Source organism: Tachyglossus aculeatus, chromosome X5 (genome assembly GCF_015852505.1).
Source record: "Tachyglossus aculeatus isolate mTacAcu1 chromosome X5, mTacAcu1.pri, whole genome shotgun sequence".
Taxonomy (NCBI): Eukaryota; Metazoa; Chordata; class Mammalia; order Monotremata; family Tachyglossidae; genus Tachyglossus; species Tachyglossus aculeatus.
The window spans coordinates 348,731-367,014 of record NC_052097.1 but is presented as its reverse complement, the minus strand read 5'-3'; the positions used below and the strand labels follow the sequence as shown (position 1 = coordinate 367,014).

Sequence of the window (18,284 nt, the reverse complement as noted above, 5' to 3'; positions counted from 1 at the left end):
TATGGTGCCCACTCCAGCCTCCGCTCCTGTGCCTTCCCCAGCTCTTGCCGGGGAGGCCAGCAGGGCTCAGGGGCCTTGGGCGCCCCTGGCCAGGTCCTGCCCCTCGATATCAACTCCATACCCTGACGAGGGAGCGCTGCATCTCCACCCTTCCAAGTCCGTCCATCAGTCCATCCCCTGGCAGTGAGCCAGGCTCTTCCAGATGGAGATATTGAGTGGAACCGCTTCCCCCGTGCCGCTACCAGGCAGGGTCGCGATCCCTCTCCCAGCGGGGCCCCTGAGGGGACCCAGCCTGCCCCACTCAGGGGCCTTGGCCTGCCCCGCTTGGGGGTCCAGGCCTGCCCCGCCTGGGCTGCTACAGTGTGCCCTCAGCCCTCTCTACGGTGTCCTTGGACAGGTAGACTACCCAGTAGACCATGTTAAAGGCACCAAATGCCACAGGGAACAGAATGCGGGCATACTTGTCGATCTTGCTGGTGCCAGAGCCAGGAGGCGGGGGGGCAGGGGTAGGTGTGGGGCCTGGGGTGCTGGCTGGGGGCTGGCCAGAGGCGGCCGGTGCAGGGGTGGTGGCCGGAGACCGAGCGGGAGGGGTGCGGACCATGGCCGGAGAGCCAGCGGGAGGGGAGCAGGGTGCGGGGCCAGCACGGTTGGGTGTGCGGGGGATGGTGGGGGTCAGTGCTCGGGCGGCAGACAGCGTCTCGGCCACCTGTAGGCGACTGAAGGGGTTCGGGCTGGAGGCCGGGCAAGCGCGGGCAGCTGGGAGGGCCACGGGGCTCGGAGTGGCCAGGGGAGAACGGGTCCCCTGCTCCGGCCGGCTGCTGGCGTCCGTGTCGGGTGGCCCCGGGACGTTGGTGCGCTTCCTCACGTTGGAGCCAGGCTCTGGACTCTGCAAAGAGGAATGCGGGGTCAGTGAGCCTGGTAAACCCGGTGGCAGTGGGACACACTTCCAGCCACCCCAGGCCCCGGGATTGCGGGGCTCGGACCGGCCACACTTCATCATACTGATGCCTGTTTAATTGGTTTGTTGTCTGTCCCCCCCCGTTCTAGACTGTGAGCCCGTTGTGGGCAGGGATTGTCTCTCTTTGTTGCTGAACTGTACTTCCCAAGTGCTTAGTACAGTGCTCTGTGCACAGTAAGCACTCAAAAAATACCATTGAATGAATGAATGAATCATGTGCTGCTCGTGCGGAGTCATGGGACCCGGCCCCCTCCTTCCCTCCAGTCTCCCCCCCCCCGAAACTTCCTCCTCCTGCCCCCACCTCCCCGGCACTCTTCCACCTGTTGAATTTTCATCCTTGGGTCTGGTCTTGCGTCTCCCCGGTAAACTCACAGGTAGGGAATGGGTCCTCTTTTCTTCTGCCTCCAGCCCTAGCGCCCAGTACAGCTGGCTGCACGTGGAAGGCGCTCAGGACAGCTCCCAGCCTATAGCACTGGCACACAGCCCAGCACCCTGCACGCATTAGGGGCTTGCTACCACATCCTGCACTCAGTAAGCACCCAATACAGTGCTCTGCCCACAGCAGCAACTAGAATGTAAGCTCCTTGAGGGCAGGATCCTGTCTACCAACTGGGCTATAGTCTCTTCAGCATTTAGTTCATAGTGAGCACCCAATAAGTGCCATTAATTCATGACTAATAGCCACCCCAGACAAGCCGCTCCATGCAGTGGTGGCCCAGTAGAGAGAGGTGAATGAGCTGAGTGTATGGTTGAGCTACCTGGACTGGCCCCTCCAGGTCCTTGTCTAGCTGGCCAGGGTGGGCAGGCGGCTCTGGGCGTGGCTTGGGTGGCTTCCTCTTGGCCTTTTCCATTTGGATGTTGGTGAAGTAGTTGACGGCGGCAAACTCGATAAGGGCGGAGAAGACGAAGGCGAAGCAGACGGCGATGAACCAATCCATGGCGGTGGCATAGGACACTTTGGGGAGGGAGTGGCGGGCGCTGATGCTCAGGGTCGTCATGGTCAGGACCGTGGTGATTCCTGCGGTGTGGAGCCACAGTGGTTCTCAGGCCCGGGCAGGGCCGGTGTGCCGAGACGAAAACGGGCCCTGGCCTCAGCCACCAGCACCGGCCCCGGGTCAGAGGCACAGAGGACCCACGTCCAAGTCCTCCCTCTGCCTCCAGCCTGCTATGGGCCTCAGATGGTCATTGACCTTCCCTGGGCCTCGATGCCACCCCATCTGGAGCCTGGGAATCGTCATCCCTGCCTGCCTCTCGCTACCTCGTCGTGGAAATGTTGGGAGGGTGCAGGGAGGTCAGTAAAGGGAAAGCCCTTTGGGGAAAGGGCAGCTCTGGACAAATTCACGGCGTTCTCAGGTCAAAGAAGTACTGAGCCATGTGGTTTCAGCTGCTGGCAGAATGCTCAACAGCTAGACCCCAGCCCCGGGAATATTGCCAACTGCTTGATTCGGTGCCTTACCACCACACACACACCAGTGGCACCAACAGTGGCAACCCCACTGGCACCAACAGCAACACCGGCCCTGGTGACGTGTTCTTATCGTTCACGTGCAGATCGGCGATGTGCACACAGGATTCATGCGTGGACAGAGACATCCCTGCTGGGTTGCCTGCAGTCTGGGATCAGCTGCGTTCACTGGCTTTGTGGGTTGCCTAGCCCAGTGCAGGCCGCGATGAAGTGTAGAGGGTTTAACTCTTGCCCGCTGAGGTCCTGACAGGTCTGAAAATCGCCCCTGCCCACACTCCTGGGAAGAAATAGCCCCTCCAGGCCCTGGACACCCATTAGGTTTTAGCTAATTCCCGGCCGCTGCCGCAGCCAGTGCTTCTGCAGTACCTCTGCCACACACACACACCCCACCCTCCGAGCCTGCTGTGTGACCGAGGGCAAGTCATTTAAACTCTCTGTATCTCAGTTTCCTCATCTGCAAAATGGGAATAATAAAATTACCTGCCTTTCTACCTATGTCACAGGATTGTTGTGAGGGCAGAAATGAGATAAATAATGTGGGAGGCCTTTGAGAATTACAGTCCCATATAAAAACCACGGAATTATAATACAAATAATAATTATATATCTGTTAAGCACCTACTATGTGCCAAGCACTGTGTTAGATATGAGATCATCAGGTCTCACATGGGGCTCATAGTCCAAGTAAGAGGGAGAACAGGTATGGAATCCCCATTTTGCAGATGAAGAAACTGAAGCCCAGAGAAGTTAAAGTGACTTGCCAAGGTCACCAGGCAGGTAAGTGGTGGAGGCAGGATTAGAACTCAGGTACTCTGACTTCCAAGTACTCTTTTCCCTAAGCCATGCTGCTTCCCTAATTATACAGGAGAAACATGGCCTAATGAAAAGAGCACAGGCCTGAGAGTCAAGAAACCTAGGTTCTACGCTCAGCTCCACCCCCTGCCTACTGGGTGACCTTGGGTAAATCACCCAACTTCTTTGTACCTCAGTTTCTTCTTCTGCAAAATGGGGATTCAATATTTGTTATCCCTCCCTCTTAGACTGTGAGCCTCAGGTAGGTCAGAGCTGCTGTTCTGATGATCTTGTAACTACCTCAATGCTTAGCACAGTGTCTGGCACAAAATAAGCAGTCAAATGCCACGATCATTATTATTATATTACACGACGTCCCAGCCTCTATCTACACCAGGAGCTGGGCAGTTGGAGGTTCAGCCTCTGCCTATACTGCGGGTGGGTAATGATAATAAAAATGATGGTGTTTGTTAAGTGCTTACTGTGTGCAAAGCACTGTTCTAAGCGCTGGGGAGGTTACAAGGTAATCAGGTTGTCCCAAGGGGGGCTCACAGACCTCATCTGTAAAATGGGGATGAAGACTGTGAGCCCCATGTGGGACACCTGATCACCTTGTAACCTCCCCAGCGCTTAGAACAGTGCTTTGCACATAGTAAGCGCTTAAAAAATGCCATTATTATTATTATTAATCCCCATTTTACAGATGAGGGAACTGAGGCCCAGAGAAGTTAAGTGACTTGCCCAAAGTCACACAGCTGACAGTTGGTGGAGCAGGGATTTGAACCCATGACCTCTGACTCTAAAGCCCGTGCTCTTTCCACTGGGCCATACAGCACTGAGTTAGAGGCTCAGCCGCTCAGCACCCGTCTACACCGGGAGGTGGGCATTTAGAAGCTCAGCCTCTTGGATCTGTCTCCACCATGAGCTGGGCAGTTAGAAGCTCAGCATCCCAGATCTGTATGGCACAGTCCCCCGTTTGGGCAGAAGTCACCCGTCCTTGAACAGTGAATGTTCAGGGCCCGGTTGGGGCTCCCGCTGCGGTCCCCCAAGCTTCCTGCACTGACCCTGGCCTGCTCCCCAGCACATGCCCAGCGCAAGGCCTATCGGAGGAAAGGAAAGCTTTTCCTGTTCAGGAAAGTGACTCGCCACACCACAGATCTGTTAATTAAGGACGCACCATTTTAGCAACTGAGCCTCTAAGCTGAAAGCAGAGATGAAATCTCATTAGAAGGGGCAGTGTTTTAATTAAGATCCAGGTGTGATGAAGTCCTCATGAGTTCCGACAGTGTTTTCTAGCAACACGCCTCCACCCCGCCCCGACCCCCCAACCCCTGCAATCTCAAATGCCCCCTCTGGCCTGGTCACATGGATGAGATTGACTGACGGGATTTCGGTCTCTGTCACTTAGGTGGGTGATTGTGCCACTGTTTCCCTCCCTAAAATCCTTCTGTTAAAACTCTTCCCCCACCTTTGTTTTTGCCTTTGTTTCCTTCTCCTCCTCCTCTTCTCCTCATCTTTCTCCTCCTTCCCCCACCGTGGGGAAGCCAGGGTGGAGCCGGTAGCTGGGCCAAGCTTCAAGCTGCCTCCTTCCTCCCAGCTCCCCCCAGCTCTCCCCGGATCCCGGAAAGTCAGCCAGGCAGGTGAATCTGGGAAGCTGATGGGGTCGACAAGCTCTCTTGCTATTATCTGGGAAGTTCTGGAAATTCTGTTGACTCCATGAGGAGCCTGGAGGAGAAAGCTAAGTTAGCTCTCTGATTAATTTGGCCTGGGCTCTGCTACCAAAGAAAAATGGGCCGTCTTAGCCCCAACTGGCCAGGGTGGTGGGGTCCCATAGACAAGGCTCTCGGGACCCCATGGACCAGGTCCCTGGGACTCCACTGACCAAGTTCCCAGGACCCCACTGACCAGGCTCCTGGGACCCCACTGACCAGGCTCCTGGGACCCCACTGACCAGGCTCCTGGGACCCCACCGACCAGGCCTGCATCAGCACCCTCCAGGTCACTCCTTCCCTCACCCACATGTCCCTTTGGTTTTTTTGGACTGGGTTCAGCTCTCTTGTCTTGGTCCTAGTTGGCTCTTGGAGAACTTCACTGTGTTGGGCACATGGGCGGAGGGACGGAAGGGTGGACAGGCAGGCAGGCATTACTGCGATTGGTCCCGGCAGCAGGGAGGCCCAGAATGCCAACCCCGTGCTGCCCGCGTGATCTCTCACCTGCACAGTCCCTCTCCCAGAGCCCGTCTGCCCACCTCCCAGACACAAGACTGCAGTGAGGGTCCGTCGCTGGCCGGGAGATGGCTTGCACCTGCCAGGATGTCTTTTCCCACCCCCGGAGGACCCTTGGAAGGCTAGAGCACCCATCGGCCCTATCCCTCCCAGAGTCAGCCCCACAGCGGGCAGCAAAGCAGCCTGGGGGGCCAGTCCGGCTGACCGTCAGGCGGGGCAGCCCGGGGATGGTGCCCAGAAAGAAACACTAATTACCAAACACGGTGCGGGCTGGAACTGACTCCTTATTGATCCAGAAGGAAACTTGAGACAGGATCACAGTCATGATGCAGGGAATGTATGTCTGAATCATGAAGTAGCCCATCTTCCGTCGCAGGTGGAAGAAAACTGTCATGACAACGTATTCACCTGCCAGACACACACCGGGGGAATGTGCAGTTGTGGTTCCGTGGCTCTGGTCTCCCTGCCTCGGCCCCCCACAACCCGGCCTCCCCGCCCCAGCCCCTCAGCCCGCCGTGTCACCCCACCCATCTCTCACCCCCAACCCAGTCCCCGTACACTTCCCGTCCCACCCAGACCCCTATATCCGGCCCCTCCTGCTCCCAACCCAGCCCTTCTGATCTCCATTCTCCTCCCACTTCTCCTCCCAGCCTGGCCCGTCTCCCATTCAGAGAGAGAGTGGTCCCAAGCTGTGTCCTCCCAACCAAACCAAACCAAGCATTGGAGTGTGAGGCTGCAAGAACAAAAGCTCAGTCCCCACCCAGTTGAAGAAAGGATTGTCCCGAGAGGAATCTGGTGTTGGAGAAGAAGCATTAGGCTGTGAGCAAACTGGCATGCTGGTGGGCCACTGCACAGCTCCTTCGAGCCACCTCCGCATCTAGTAGTATTTGGTTATTTGTCAGGGCTGGAGAATTTACAAACCTGAGGGGTTTGACACTACAGTCACAGGATGAGAGAGGAATTTCCAAGAATCTGTATGTGGGATGGGGTGGGGGCCTGAGAGTTAGGAATAAGGCTCTCTGACCTGACTACTACACACGGTGTGAAATGCTACACACATGTGTGTGTGTGCGTATGTGCACGCTAGGTTATTCTGCCCTAAGTGGAGAATACCAGAAAGAAAAGAAAAGAAAATGATCAAATTTCCATCACTCTGCGAGGCATAGGCAGAGGCTGGAAAAGTGCTCTCAGGCCAAGTCTCCGGGTTGGAAAGAGTGTGAGGCATGCCTCACTCCCCAGCTCCTTCTCCTTTGCTCCCCACCCATCACCTGGCTTTGGGAGACCAGGGAGGGTCTGTTGAGGTCGTGGAAGTCCTAAACCAGGTTTCTAGGCCGATACCCCACCCTGGGGCTGGCTGGCACCCTTGTTACCTCCCTGAATTCCAACCCACAAGCGCTCACCAGTAATGGACTTCACAGTCTCGCTGGACACAGTCTGCCCAACCAGGTCATACTGGACCAGACTGGAAGACTCCTTGGGGACTTCCACCGACTTCTCGGGCCCCTTCGTCCAAGCGTAGACCACCTCGGTCTTTGGGTACGCATCTGAACAGCACAGGAAGGTTAGCGCATACGCCCCTCCTCCCGGGGACCAACTCCCGCTGTCCCCACTCTTGGTCAAACTGTCCCACTGACCACCCTGAGCACCCATGCCAAGAATCTTCCCTCTCCCTTTTACATTTTAATTCCTGCCTTCCCTTCCTTCATTGTTCATAGGGGTATCTACGTGTTCTATTTTGTTCTGATTGTGTGCCGATAGTCTGTCTGCCTGTCTCTACAAACTATACGTTCTTTGAGAGCAGGGACTGCCTTTTATGCTCCCAAGGGCTTTGTACTCTCCTGAGTGCTTAGTACAATGTTCTGAACATAGTAAGTGCTGAAATAAATACCACTGACTGATTGATTTTATTGCACTTATCAAATCGTGCAGCAAAGGACTCCACACCCAGCAGGGATTGAGGATAGTGCTCTGCCCACAGCAGGAAGCTGGCATAGAGTTTTGCCCCCAGCAGACACCTGGCATAGCAATCTGCACGCAGCAGGGGCCCAGCACAGGGCTCTGCATTCAGCAGGCACCTGGCACAGCACTCTGCAGACAGAAGGTGATCAGTTCTGCCATCCCAGCATCATTTCCTAAGGAAAACTGCAGGACTTAGGAGAGTAGAGCCCAGCTAGAGGCTCCCTAGGACACACCTCCTGGACGCTTCACCCCAGTCACCGAAGAACAAGCTGTGGAGCCACTTGACACATCCTGGACCCAAACCGTCTCCATGGCAACTTAAACCATCATGATAATGAACAAAATAGTCTCAAGCCAAAGCGGTAATACAAAACCAAACAGCCCAGAGGTCTCAGCACCTAACCTAACCTAATAACAACAATAATAGTAAGAATTGCGGAATTTGTTAAGCACTTATTATGTGCCAGGCACTGTATTAGGCGCTGGGGTGGAAACAAGCAAATTGGGTTGGACACAGTCCCTGTCCCTAGTGGGGCTCTCAGTCTCTATCCCCATTTTACAGATGAGATAACTGAGGCACAGAGAAGTTAAGCACTTGCCTAAGGTCATACAGCAGACAAATGGCAGATCTGGATTATAACCCATGACCTTTCTGACTCCAGGGCCTGTGATCTATTCACTATGCCATGCTGCTTCTCTAAACTAACTTAACCCAACTAACCTAACCGGCTTTCCTTCTGCGGGCCAAGGTGGGGCCGTGACTTACAGCTCCCAAACTTCAGGGGGCACGCGTGGCCATCCATGGGGAAGTCCACCAGTCTCATGGGGCACTCGGCACTGATGGTGAGCCTGGAATGGAGACACGCCATGCCCGGCGGGAGCCGGGGACAAGACCGTTGGTGTCGCTCGGGACCTGGCCCCCGTCAGCACCCCGCCTACCCCCCATGAGGAGAGTGTCCGAGGGTCCACTCACCGCATGGTGTACAGGACAGTGCCATTGCGCATGATCCGGAACAGCTTGTTGGGGGCCGTCATGTTGTGCGAGACGGATTTCTTGCCATTGCGGAAGAAGGTGTCGGGGGTCCACACTTTGGTCACCATGAGGTTGTTGAGCCGCAGGATCTCGACTGGGCCGTCGTACCTGAGCCGCGGGTCCACCCACGTCTGCCGGAAGAACACGTCCATGGTGTACTCCTGCAGGGAGGGACCACAGGGCTGCCGCTCACTGGCTGGTCCAGCCGGCCAGCGGACCCTACCTGGTTCGTGGGTGGCGGGGTGGGGAGGGGGGCGGGAGCCCAAGGGACCACGGTCCCCTGCATTCGGCCGGGAGATCAGTCGCCATTCTGTTTCATCATTCAGGAACGGTGACTCAGATCTCATAATGTGGCAGAAAGCCAGAAATCATCCTCCCTGCCTAACCTGGACCAAGACGCGGCGCAACTCAAAGCAGTGACAGGTGCCAATGACAGTCCTCTGAGGGGCCAGAGGTGGCCGGGAAGTGAGCTGGGACATCCATCCTGCGGGGGCACTTCCGCAACACAAGCACGACGGGCAGGGAGCGTGGCTCCTGCTTCTGTGTTTCTCTCCGAAGCGTGTCGAGGACAGTGCCATTCCGCCAATGATTGCTCAGGAAATAGCACTGCTGCCACCACTGTCCATCACTTGTATTCATTGAGCACTTGTTATGCACACGAGTCCTCTACCAATTGCTTGGGAGAGTTCAGTAGAGACAAGTGGCAACACCCCCAACCTCAGGGAGCTTCCAGTTTAGCACACCACTGCTAAAAGCCCTGACCTGCTGGGCTGGCCTAAGGCACAGGGCAGGCCCAAGAGTACCGGGCAGGCCTAGGGCCACCGGACAAACTCTGACACAAACCCAAGATTGCCTAAACGGTCCATGGCCGCAGCTCGACTGATGGGGAGGGGGGGCGGGGGGGAAAGGGGGAGGGGAATGATGGGTTGGGGCAGGTAGGGGCAAGGTGAGAAGAAAGGGCAAGATGGGGCAGTGGGTCAGAGTGGTGAGGGGAGAAGTAGGGTGGGATGGAACAGGGAGGAAGAAAATGGAGTCGGGGGTGGGGATGGGGGAAGATTTAGAGCAAGGACCAATTTCACCTATTGAAATCTCCTCCCAGAGAGAAAGTGGGAAACAGAGATAAGCCCTAAGTATTGTGCTGGGGGAGTGGACTCAGGGCAAGTGGATGCCTTGGAGAGGGGAGATGGGGAGAGGCAGCAAAGAATCCAGGGACACACACTTCCCAAACCTCCCGTGACATGAGTGTGAAAGGGAGAGGCCGGTCGCCCCAGTGTGCCCCCTCAGTGCCCGTGCCTGCCCATTTTCTGGCCCCCTGCACCAGACCCACCCGGGTGATGCCTTCCAGAGCACCAGAAACATTCACATACCATGTCTACATCAGACACGGGCCCGAAGCTCGTGACGTAGATGTCTGTTTGGACTTCCGTGACGGGACCTAGCAGACGGGCAATCGAGAGAAGAGAGAAAAACAGTTGACTGTCAGGGTGACTAGGGGAAGACTGCATGGGAAACAGAGAGTCTGCGGACCAATCGTTGGTCAACATTACTGCTAACATAAGGCCATGGAGTTGCTTTTTGGGGAAAAATGCACGTTTACAAGGGCGATTCCTCTCACGGAGGAATGGATTACGAACATCTACTTGGGATAAAAGCAAGAGGGGTGGTTGGCCTGGAGCCCCGGAACCCTGAACCACAGCCTTAACCCAGACGCCTGAACCAAAACCCTGATCCAGAGGCCTGACCCGGAGCCCTTACCCAAAAGCCTGACACTGAGCCCTGAACCGGAGTCCTGACCCGTAAACCTGACCTGGAGCTCTGACCTGGAGCTCCGACCCAGGACCCTGTTTCAAACAAATGTTCAAACGTTGAAGGGATGAGAAGAGAAAGAGAGAGGCAAGCAGAGAGGCTGGGAGGCCACCACCAAAACCAGGGCCAGGTCAGGGATGAGGACTTGACAGGCCTCGTCAGCATCAAAGCATCCAGGATCTGGACCCAATTCTTTTCCTCTGAAAGGAGCCGTGGCCATGGTAACCTTTTCATCTCTCTTTCCTCTGGAGGAAGTGAGAGGAAAGGCTCTGATGGGTGACGCGGTCGTTGCCGGGCTTCTTGGGGGTCCCGGGGAAACGTATACTTGCTGGAGGGAGGTTAGTCCCCAAAATACATCTCCCTGGATGGGGGGGATCACGCACGCTGCCCACCCAAACTCACTTTCACAAAAGTTTCCCGCTGTCTTTGAGAGTCTAGTCACACTGAGGGGCAGCAGGGTGGCCCTGAAGGCCGTGCCACAAGCCGAGGGACTGAGCCGGACCCGTGGGGAGGGGGCAAACTCTCCTCCCACTGGTGACCCAGAAAGCAATTCCACAGAGTCCCTTCCCATCCCTGCCCAGGGTCCCTCCCTGTCCCCACTGTCCCTGATCAGCTGTGCCAAGTGAGGGGCTGAATAAGCAGGAGGAGATTTGCTGCGGAATCTCTCGGTGTGGTGGGATTGGGGGAGTTGGGGGGGGGGGAGAGGAGAGGGAACGTCCCCACAACAGTGGGCGATGCTACCATTGGACTTACAATAGAAGCAAAAGTCGGCCACACGGTCGGGGCTCTGGGGAATCAGATCTTTTTTTATGGCTTTTACTGAATCAGCAGAAATTCAGCCTTTTGTCTTCCGCCCTAGCTCAAAATCGTGGATCAGGGAACACACCCTCTGGGGGTGTTTCCCAGCCCCGACCTCTCGCCTGCTCCACAATCCCATATCCCTCTGCCACCGGCAACTCAAACTCAAAACATGCCCCCAAATTGAACTTCTCATCTTCCCTCCCAAACCCATTGCCCCCTTCTCCTCCTCCCCCCCTTTTCGATATTTCGGTAACTCCAGGGCCTTGGTGACATCCTCCACTCCCCACTGTCTTTCAGCTCTCACATTTAGTCCACTGATAAATCCCACCAGTTCTTCCTGTCAACATCTCCCGGTTCCTCTCCTTCCCCTAAACCCAACAGCTACCACCCTGGTCCAACCACTGGCCATCTCACCGTCAGACTACTACATCAGCCTTCTCTCTGGACTCCCAAACTCTCGCCTCTTCCCCTTCAGTTTAAACTAGTCTACTGCCTGGATCATCTTCTTGAAATGTTGCTTAGAACACCCGTCCCCACTCCTCAAAAGTCTCCAGTGGTTACCCATTGCATTGTAACCACCCCAGGTGCTAGGCACATAGTGCTTAATGAATACCAATCAATCAATCAATCGTATTTATTGAGCGCTTACTGTGTGCAGAGCACTGTACTAAGCGCTTGGGAAGTCCAAGTTACCACAATTATTATTATTACTGCTTCCAAAGTGTCCAGCTCCAGTCCTCTCCTCCCCACCTACCTTCAAAGACTGTAAGCCCCATAAGGGACAGGGTCCGTGTTTGATCCACACCTGTGTACTTACACTCTTTCCCAGTGCTTAGCACGGTGCTCTACGCAAAGTACTTAATGGAGACTATTTCTGCAGCTGATATTTTTCCTCTCTGCAACAAGTAGAAACTCTTGACCACGGGCTTTAAGGCACTCAATCAGCTCTCTCTCCCACGACACCCCAGCTCATACACTTCACTCCTTTCAAGTCAACCTACTTCACTGTGCCTTGTTCTTTTAGACTGTGAGCCCAGTGTTGGGTAGGGACTGTCTCTATGTGTTGCCAATTTGTACTTCCCAAGCGCTTAGTACAGTGCTCTGCACATAGTAGGCGCTCAATAAATACGATGGATTGATTGATTGATTGATTGATTGTTCTTGGCTCTCACCCCTGCCAACCCCTTGCTCATTCCCTCCTTTAGGCCTGCAACACCTTCCCCCTTCAATCTGCCAGACCACCGCTGTCCCCATCTTCAAGGTGCTTCTGAAATCACACCTCTCACCTCCCCACTCTATTTCCCTCACCACCACCGCCACCCCAGTACTTCCGCGTCACCCAAGCATTTGGGTACTTATGTCCCCGGCACTTAGGGACTTATCTTTTTACTCTATCGCTTCCTTCTACTACCAATTTATTTTCGCGCCTGCCTCCTCCGCCGGACTGTAAGCTCCTCGGGGGGGGCAGGGATCGTATTTACCGATTCTGTTGTGCTCTCCCAATCCTTAGTACAGAGTCAGCACTCGATAAATGCGACTGATTGACCGGCGAGGGAGGGGGGCACGGGAAGATCATCCTCCCAGGAGGAAGGGGAGCGGGAAGGGCTCATCGGACGACTCCTACCTTGGTCCCCGGTCCCTCTCCCTCCTGAGCGGTGGGGAAGAAGCCGCGCACCGGGGGCCAAAGGGGTGGGGTGATGGGGGCAGGCCGGATCCGACGGGGTGGGGCGGGCCTGTGCGCATTAACCTCCCGGGGCCGCGTGGGTTGAACAGAGCGGCCCTACCTCGAGAAGCCTCCCCACAGACAGACAGAGCAGACAGGCGGCCGCCGGACGGCCAGGCGAGCCGGGGCGGGCGGGCGGGCGGACAGACAGGCGGACGCACACTCGCGGCGGCGGGGGCTCCTACCCCCAAATCCGGGTCGCAGCCTGTTATCGTAACCGTCCAGCAGACTGTCCAGGATGCGGGTGAAATTCTCCGGGCACAGTTTCTCCTCCCTTTGGGGGTCGCTCCAACTGGACCAAGCACAGACCCCCCCGAGCCCCGAGCCCCGAGCCCCGGTGGGTTGCGGGGCGGGGACGGTCCCCTCCCCGCACCTCCGCCCACGACCCGGCCCCGGCCCCGGGCATCCCCCGGAGCCCCACCTGCCCGTCCCTCGCCCTCCCGGCTCCGGGGTCCGGCCCCGGGGGCGAGCAGGGCGGGCGGGGGTCGCCGAGCCGGCCCGGCCGCCCCTTCCCCGGTACTCACCAGCCCGCCAGGCGGAGGAGGAGCAGGAGGGCGAGGGCCATGGCTGGCTCCTTCCCGGCAGGGCCCATGTGGGCACCATGCCATCCTGCCCCGAGCCCCGGCCCGGCTCCGGGCCCCTTCGGCCGCCGTCACGCGGGGAGGGGACGGGAGGGGACGGGAGGGGAGGGGAGGGGACGGGAGGGCGGCCCCGAGCTTGCCGCTGTCTCCGCCCCCCACCACGGGGGCCCCGGCGGACGCCCCGCTCATCCCGCCCCCTCCCCCGGGGGCAGCCGGCCCCCCGGGAAGCCCCCCGCCCTGGGGGGGCCGGGGAGGGGGCTGCCCACCCGGGAAATGACTGCCGCTTCGGAGCATCATTGGAGACCAGATGACGCAGGCCCGCCGAGGCGGGGCCCGGGGGAGGCCACTCTTCAGCCCCTCCGCACCACCTAATAATAATAATATTTCTTAAGCGCTTACTACGCGCAAAGCACCGTTCTAAGCGCTGGGGAGGTTGTCCCACGGGGGGCTCACCGTTTTCATCCCCATTTCACAGATGAGGTACCTGAGGCACAGAGAAGCGAAGTGACTTGCCCACAGTCACCCAGCTGACAGCTGGCGGAGCCGGGATTTGAACCCATGACCTCTGACTCCAAAGCCTGCGCTCTTTCCACTGAGCCACACTGCTCCTCTTGAATCCTCCCAACATTCCCGGAACGCATCTATCTAGCTTTATACTCTATTACTTCCTCTTTCCTGTAATTTATTCCAGAGTCTCATTCCCCCACTAGACTGTAAACTCCTTGAATGCAGGAATCGTGCCTACTAACTCTGTTATACTCTCCAAAGTGTTTAACCACAATAATGATGGCATTTATTAAGCGCTTACTATGTGCAAAGCACCGTTCTAAGCGCTGGGGAGGTTGCAAGGTGATCAACTTGTCCCATGTGGGGCTCACAGTCTTAATCCCCATTTTACAGATGAGGGAACTGAGGCACAGAGAAGTGAAGTGACTTGCCCACAGTCACCCAGCTGACAGCTGGTGGAGCCGGGATTTGAACCCATGACCTCTGACTCCAAAGCCTGCGCTCTTTCCACTGAGCCACACTGCTTCTCTTGAATCCTCCCAACATTCCCGGAACACATCTATCTAGCTTTATACTCTATTACTTCCTCTTTCCTGTAATTTATTCCGTAAACTCCTTGAATGCAGGAATCGTGCCTACTAACTCTGTTATACTCTCCAAAGTGTTTAACCACAATAATGATGGCATTTATTAAGCGCTTACTATGTGCAAAGCACCGTTCTAAGCGCTGGAGAGGTTACAAGGTGATCAGGTTGTCCCACGGGGGGGCTCACCGTTTGAATCCCCATTTCACAGATGAGGTACCTGAGGCACAGAGAAGCGAAGTGACCTGCCCACAGTCACCCAGCTGACAGCTGGCGGAGCCGGGATTTGAACCCATGACCTCTGACTCCAAAGCCCGTGCTCTTTCCATTGAGCCACACTGCTTCTCTTGAATCCTCCCAACATTCCCGCAACGCATCGATCTAGCTTTATACTCTATTACTTCCTCTTTCCTGTAATTTACTCTAGAGTCTCATTCCCCCACGAGACTGTAAACTCCTTGAATGCAGGAATCGTGCCTGCTAACTCTGTTATACTCTCCAAAGTGTTTAACCATAATAATGATGGCATTTATTAAGCGCTTACTATGCGCAAAGCACTGTTCTAAGCGCTGGGGAGGTTACAAGCTGATCAGGTTGTCCCACGGGGGGCTCACCGTTCTCATCCCCATTTCACAGATGAGGTACCTGAGGCCCAGAGAAGCGAAGTGACCTGCCCACAGTCACCCAGCTGACAGCTGGCGGAGCCGGGATTTGAACCCATGACCTCTGACTCCAAAGCCCGTGCTCCTTCCATTGAGCCACACTGCTTCTCTTGAATCCTCCCAACATTCCCGCAACGCATCGATCTAGCTTTATACTCTATTACTTCCTCTTTCCTGTAATTTACTCTAGAGTCTCATTCCCCCACGAGACTGTAAACTCCTTGAATGCAGGAATCGTGCCTGCTAACTCTGTTATACTCTCCAAAGTGTTTAACCATAATAATGATGGCATTTATTAAGCGCTTACTATGTGCAAAGCACTGTTCTAAGCGCTGGGGAGGTTACAAGGTGATCAGGTTGTCCCACGGGGGACTCACAGTCTTCATTCCCCTTTTCCAGATGAAGTAACGGAGGCACAGAGAAGTTCGTTCATTCGATCGTATTTATTGAGCACTTACTGTGTGCAGAGCACTGTACTAAGCGCTTGGGAAGTACAAGTTGGCAACATATAGAGCCGGTCCCTACCCAACAGCGGGCTCACAGTCTGGAAGGGGGAGACAGACAACAAAACATATTAACAAAATAAAATAAATAGAATAAATATGTACAAATAAAATAAAGAGTAATAAATACGTACAAACATATGTACATATATACAGGTGCTGTGGGGAGGGGAAGGAGGTAAGGCAGGGGGATGGGGAGGAGGAGGAAGTTAAGTGACTTTGGGCACACAACTGATAATTGGCAGAGGCAGGATTTGAACCCATGACCTCTGACTCCAAAGCCCGGGCTCTTTCCACTGAGTCATGCTGCCTCTCGAGCTGCTTCAGTGCTCTGCATATAGTAGTTTTTCAATCAACACTACATATTGACTGTTTTCCCACTGGACGTAGAGCCCTGTACTGGGTGCTTGGCAGTGCACACTATTGGAGAAGACTTGTTGGAGTGGGGACTTTTAAGGACTATGTTCTCCAGGATGCGAGGGAAAAGCAACCAGACTCATGTTTCAAAGTTGGGACAAAGTTTTTGTAGTTCAGTGACTAACGGACAGGAAACTGGATACTTTACTGAATGTGCTCGTTCTTAACTTCAAGAAGATTCACCCAACGAACATCTTCACATCTCGCCGGGATCAGTAAGTGTCAAAAAAAAAACCCTATTTAATAAAATACCCTGACAAGCTGATCAAGACAGTGGCTACCAAGCAATCTGCGCATCAGGCAGAAACTCCTCACCCTGGGCTTCAAGGCTGTCCATCCCCTCGCCCCCTCCTACCTCACCTCCCTTCTCTCCTTCTAACAGCCCACCCCGCACCCCCCACTCCTCCGCCGCTAATCTCCTCACCGTACCTCGTTCTCGCCTGTCCCGCCATCGACCCCCGGCCCACGTCATCCCCCAGGCCTGGAATGCCCTCCCTCTGCCCATCCGCCAAGCTACCTCTCTTCCTCCCTTCAAGGCCCTGCTGAGAGCTCACCTCCTCCAGGAGGCCTTCCCAGACTGAGCCCCTTCCTTCCTCTCCCCCTCGTCCCCCTCTCCATCCCCCCCATCTTACCTCCTTCCCTTCCCCACAGCACCTGTATATATGTATATACGTTTGTACATATTTATTACTCTATTTATTTATTTTACTTGTACATATCTATTCTATTTATTTAATTTTGTTAGTATGTTTGGTTTTGTTCTCTGTCTCCCTCTTTTAGACTGTGAGCCCACTGTTGGGTAGGGACTGTCTCTATATGTTGCCAATTTGTACTTCCCAAGCGCTTAGTACAGTGCTCTGCACATAGTAAGCGCTCAATAAATACGATTGATGATGATGATAGTGTTGGACTGTGGACGGGACAAATACAAGCAGACAAGGCCAGCCCTGGACAGACAGGATGGGGGACAGCATAGAAGACCCTTCTGAGCCGACTAGAAGGAGGGTGGGGGGCACGGCGGAGATCAGCCCTTGGAGGACAGGACAAGGACCTACAGAGATGATCAACCCTTGGAGACCCTCTGGGTCTGTTCTGGGATTGTTTCCTTAGTCTCAGTCTTATCCACTCACCTTCAGCCCCCCTACATTCAGAATGCCCTTCTTCCCACCTGGAACCCTCTTCTTCCTGTCCTGGCCCTCTGAAGAACAGATCTCTGAACCTCCACACCCTAGCTCAAGCTCTGTCCACAGCAGGCTGAGGCGGTACCCCCCCCCCGCCCCCCCCCCAGCTCACTTGCCCACCAAAGACAGTCTTTCTGTGGGCCAGGCTGCTCTCTCCTTCACTCCCATCCCTCTAGGGAACAGGAGGTACAGGTTCACTGCCCACCCCCCCTTCATCTCCCCTTTTCCTTCCCCAACCCCAGACGCTGCTGTGTCCTCATTCCTCCAGAGAACTAGCTAGAGAGGAAGAAAAACAAGCCCCAACTCTGGGCTTCTTCTGCTCTCCTGCCTGCCCCTTATCTTATTTTCTTGTACATATTTACTATTCTCTTGTATCTATTTACTATTCTATTTATTTTATTGTGTTAATCCGTGTTGTTTTGTTGTCTGTCTCCTCCTTCTAGACTGTGAGCCCGCTGTTGGGTAGGGACAGTCTCTATATGTTACCAACTTGTACTTCCCAAGCGCTTAGTACAGTGCTCTGCACACAGTAAGCGCTCAATAAATACAAATGAATGAATGAATGAATGCCCCCTCCGTCGCCCAACTCCCCCTCTCCAGGCCAGGATCGGGAGCAGAAATCCGGCAGCAGGGACCAGGCTGAAAGCTCCCGTGCCTCCATCCCTGCGGGAACAGGGCCCCTCGGAGTCTCAATCAATCAATCGTATTTATTGAGTGCTTACTGTGTGCAGAGCACTGTACTAAGCGCTTGGGAAGTACAAGTTGGCAACATATAGAGACACGTCCTTTGAATGACAAACACTGATGCTAAGTGCATTTATTTGATTTATTTTCTCACCAACGCTATTCCCTCAAAGTAACTGTCTGTTGAAAGCCAGACAAGCAGCTCACACTTGCTCAAAAAGCAGGCGTCAGCATGCGCTTAGCAGCATTATTCCAGGTGACACGTAGGGCTGTGCTGTGTGAGACACTGGTGGGGGGGGGGAAAGGGGGCAGCCCATGATGAGTAGCTGAATTACAATGGGATTGTGGGTGGGGTGTGTGATCGGTGAGGGGGGCGTGACAAGTGACACGTAGGCGGTTTGAA

At 55.1% G+C, this 18,284-nt stretch overlaps 1 protein-coding gene across 2 annotated transcripts; it reads right to left on the bottom strand.

Moving 5' to 3' along the window:
- Positions 1-241: 241 nt before the first annotated feature.
- On the bottom strand, positions 242-13,414 carry GABRA4 (gamma-aminobutyric acid type A receptor subunit alpha4). Of its 2 annotated transcripts, none has more exons than XM_038769174.1 (9): positions 13,287-13,414; positions 12,948-13,054; positions 9,800-9,867; positions 8,373-8,563; positions 8,166-8,248; positions 6,841-6,984; positions 5,696-5,848; positions 1,717-1,976; positions 242-886 (listed from the first exon to the last, which is right to left on the bottom strand). In XM_038769174.1, the coding sequence occupies exons 1-9, from the start codon at positions 13,352-13,354 to the stop codon at positions 356-358; spliced, it is 1,605 nt and encodes a 534-aa protein (XP_038625102.1). In that variant the 5' UTR covers positions 13,355-13,414; the 3' UTR covers positions 242-355. The 2 variants fall into 2 exon arrangements, with proteins under 2 accessions (XP_038625102.1, XP_038625101.1); XM_038769173.1 differs by having other exon boundaries at positions 8,373-8,593; positions 13,287-13,413.
- Positions 13,415-18,284: the final 4,870 nt, after the last annotated feature.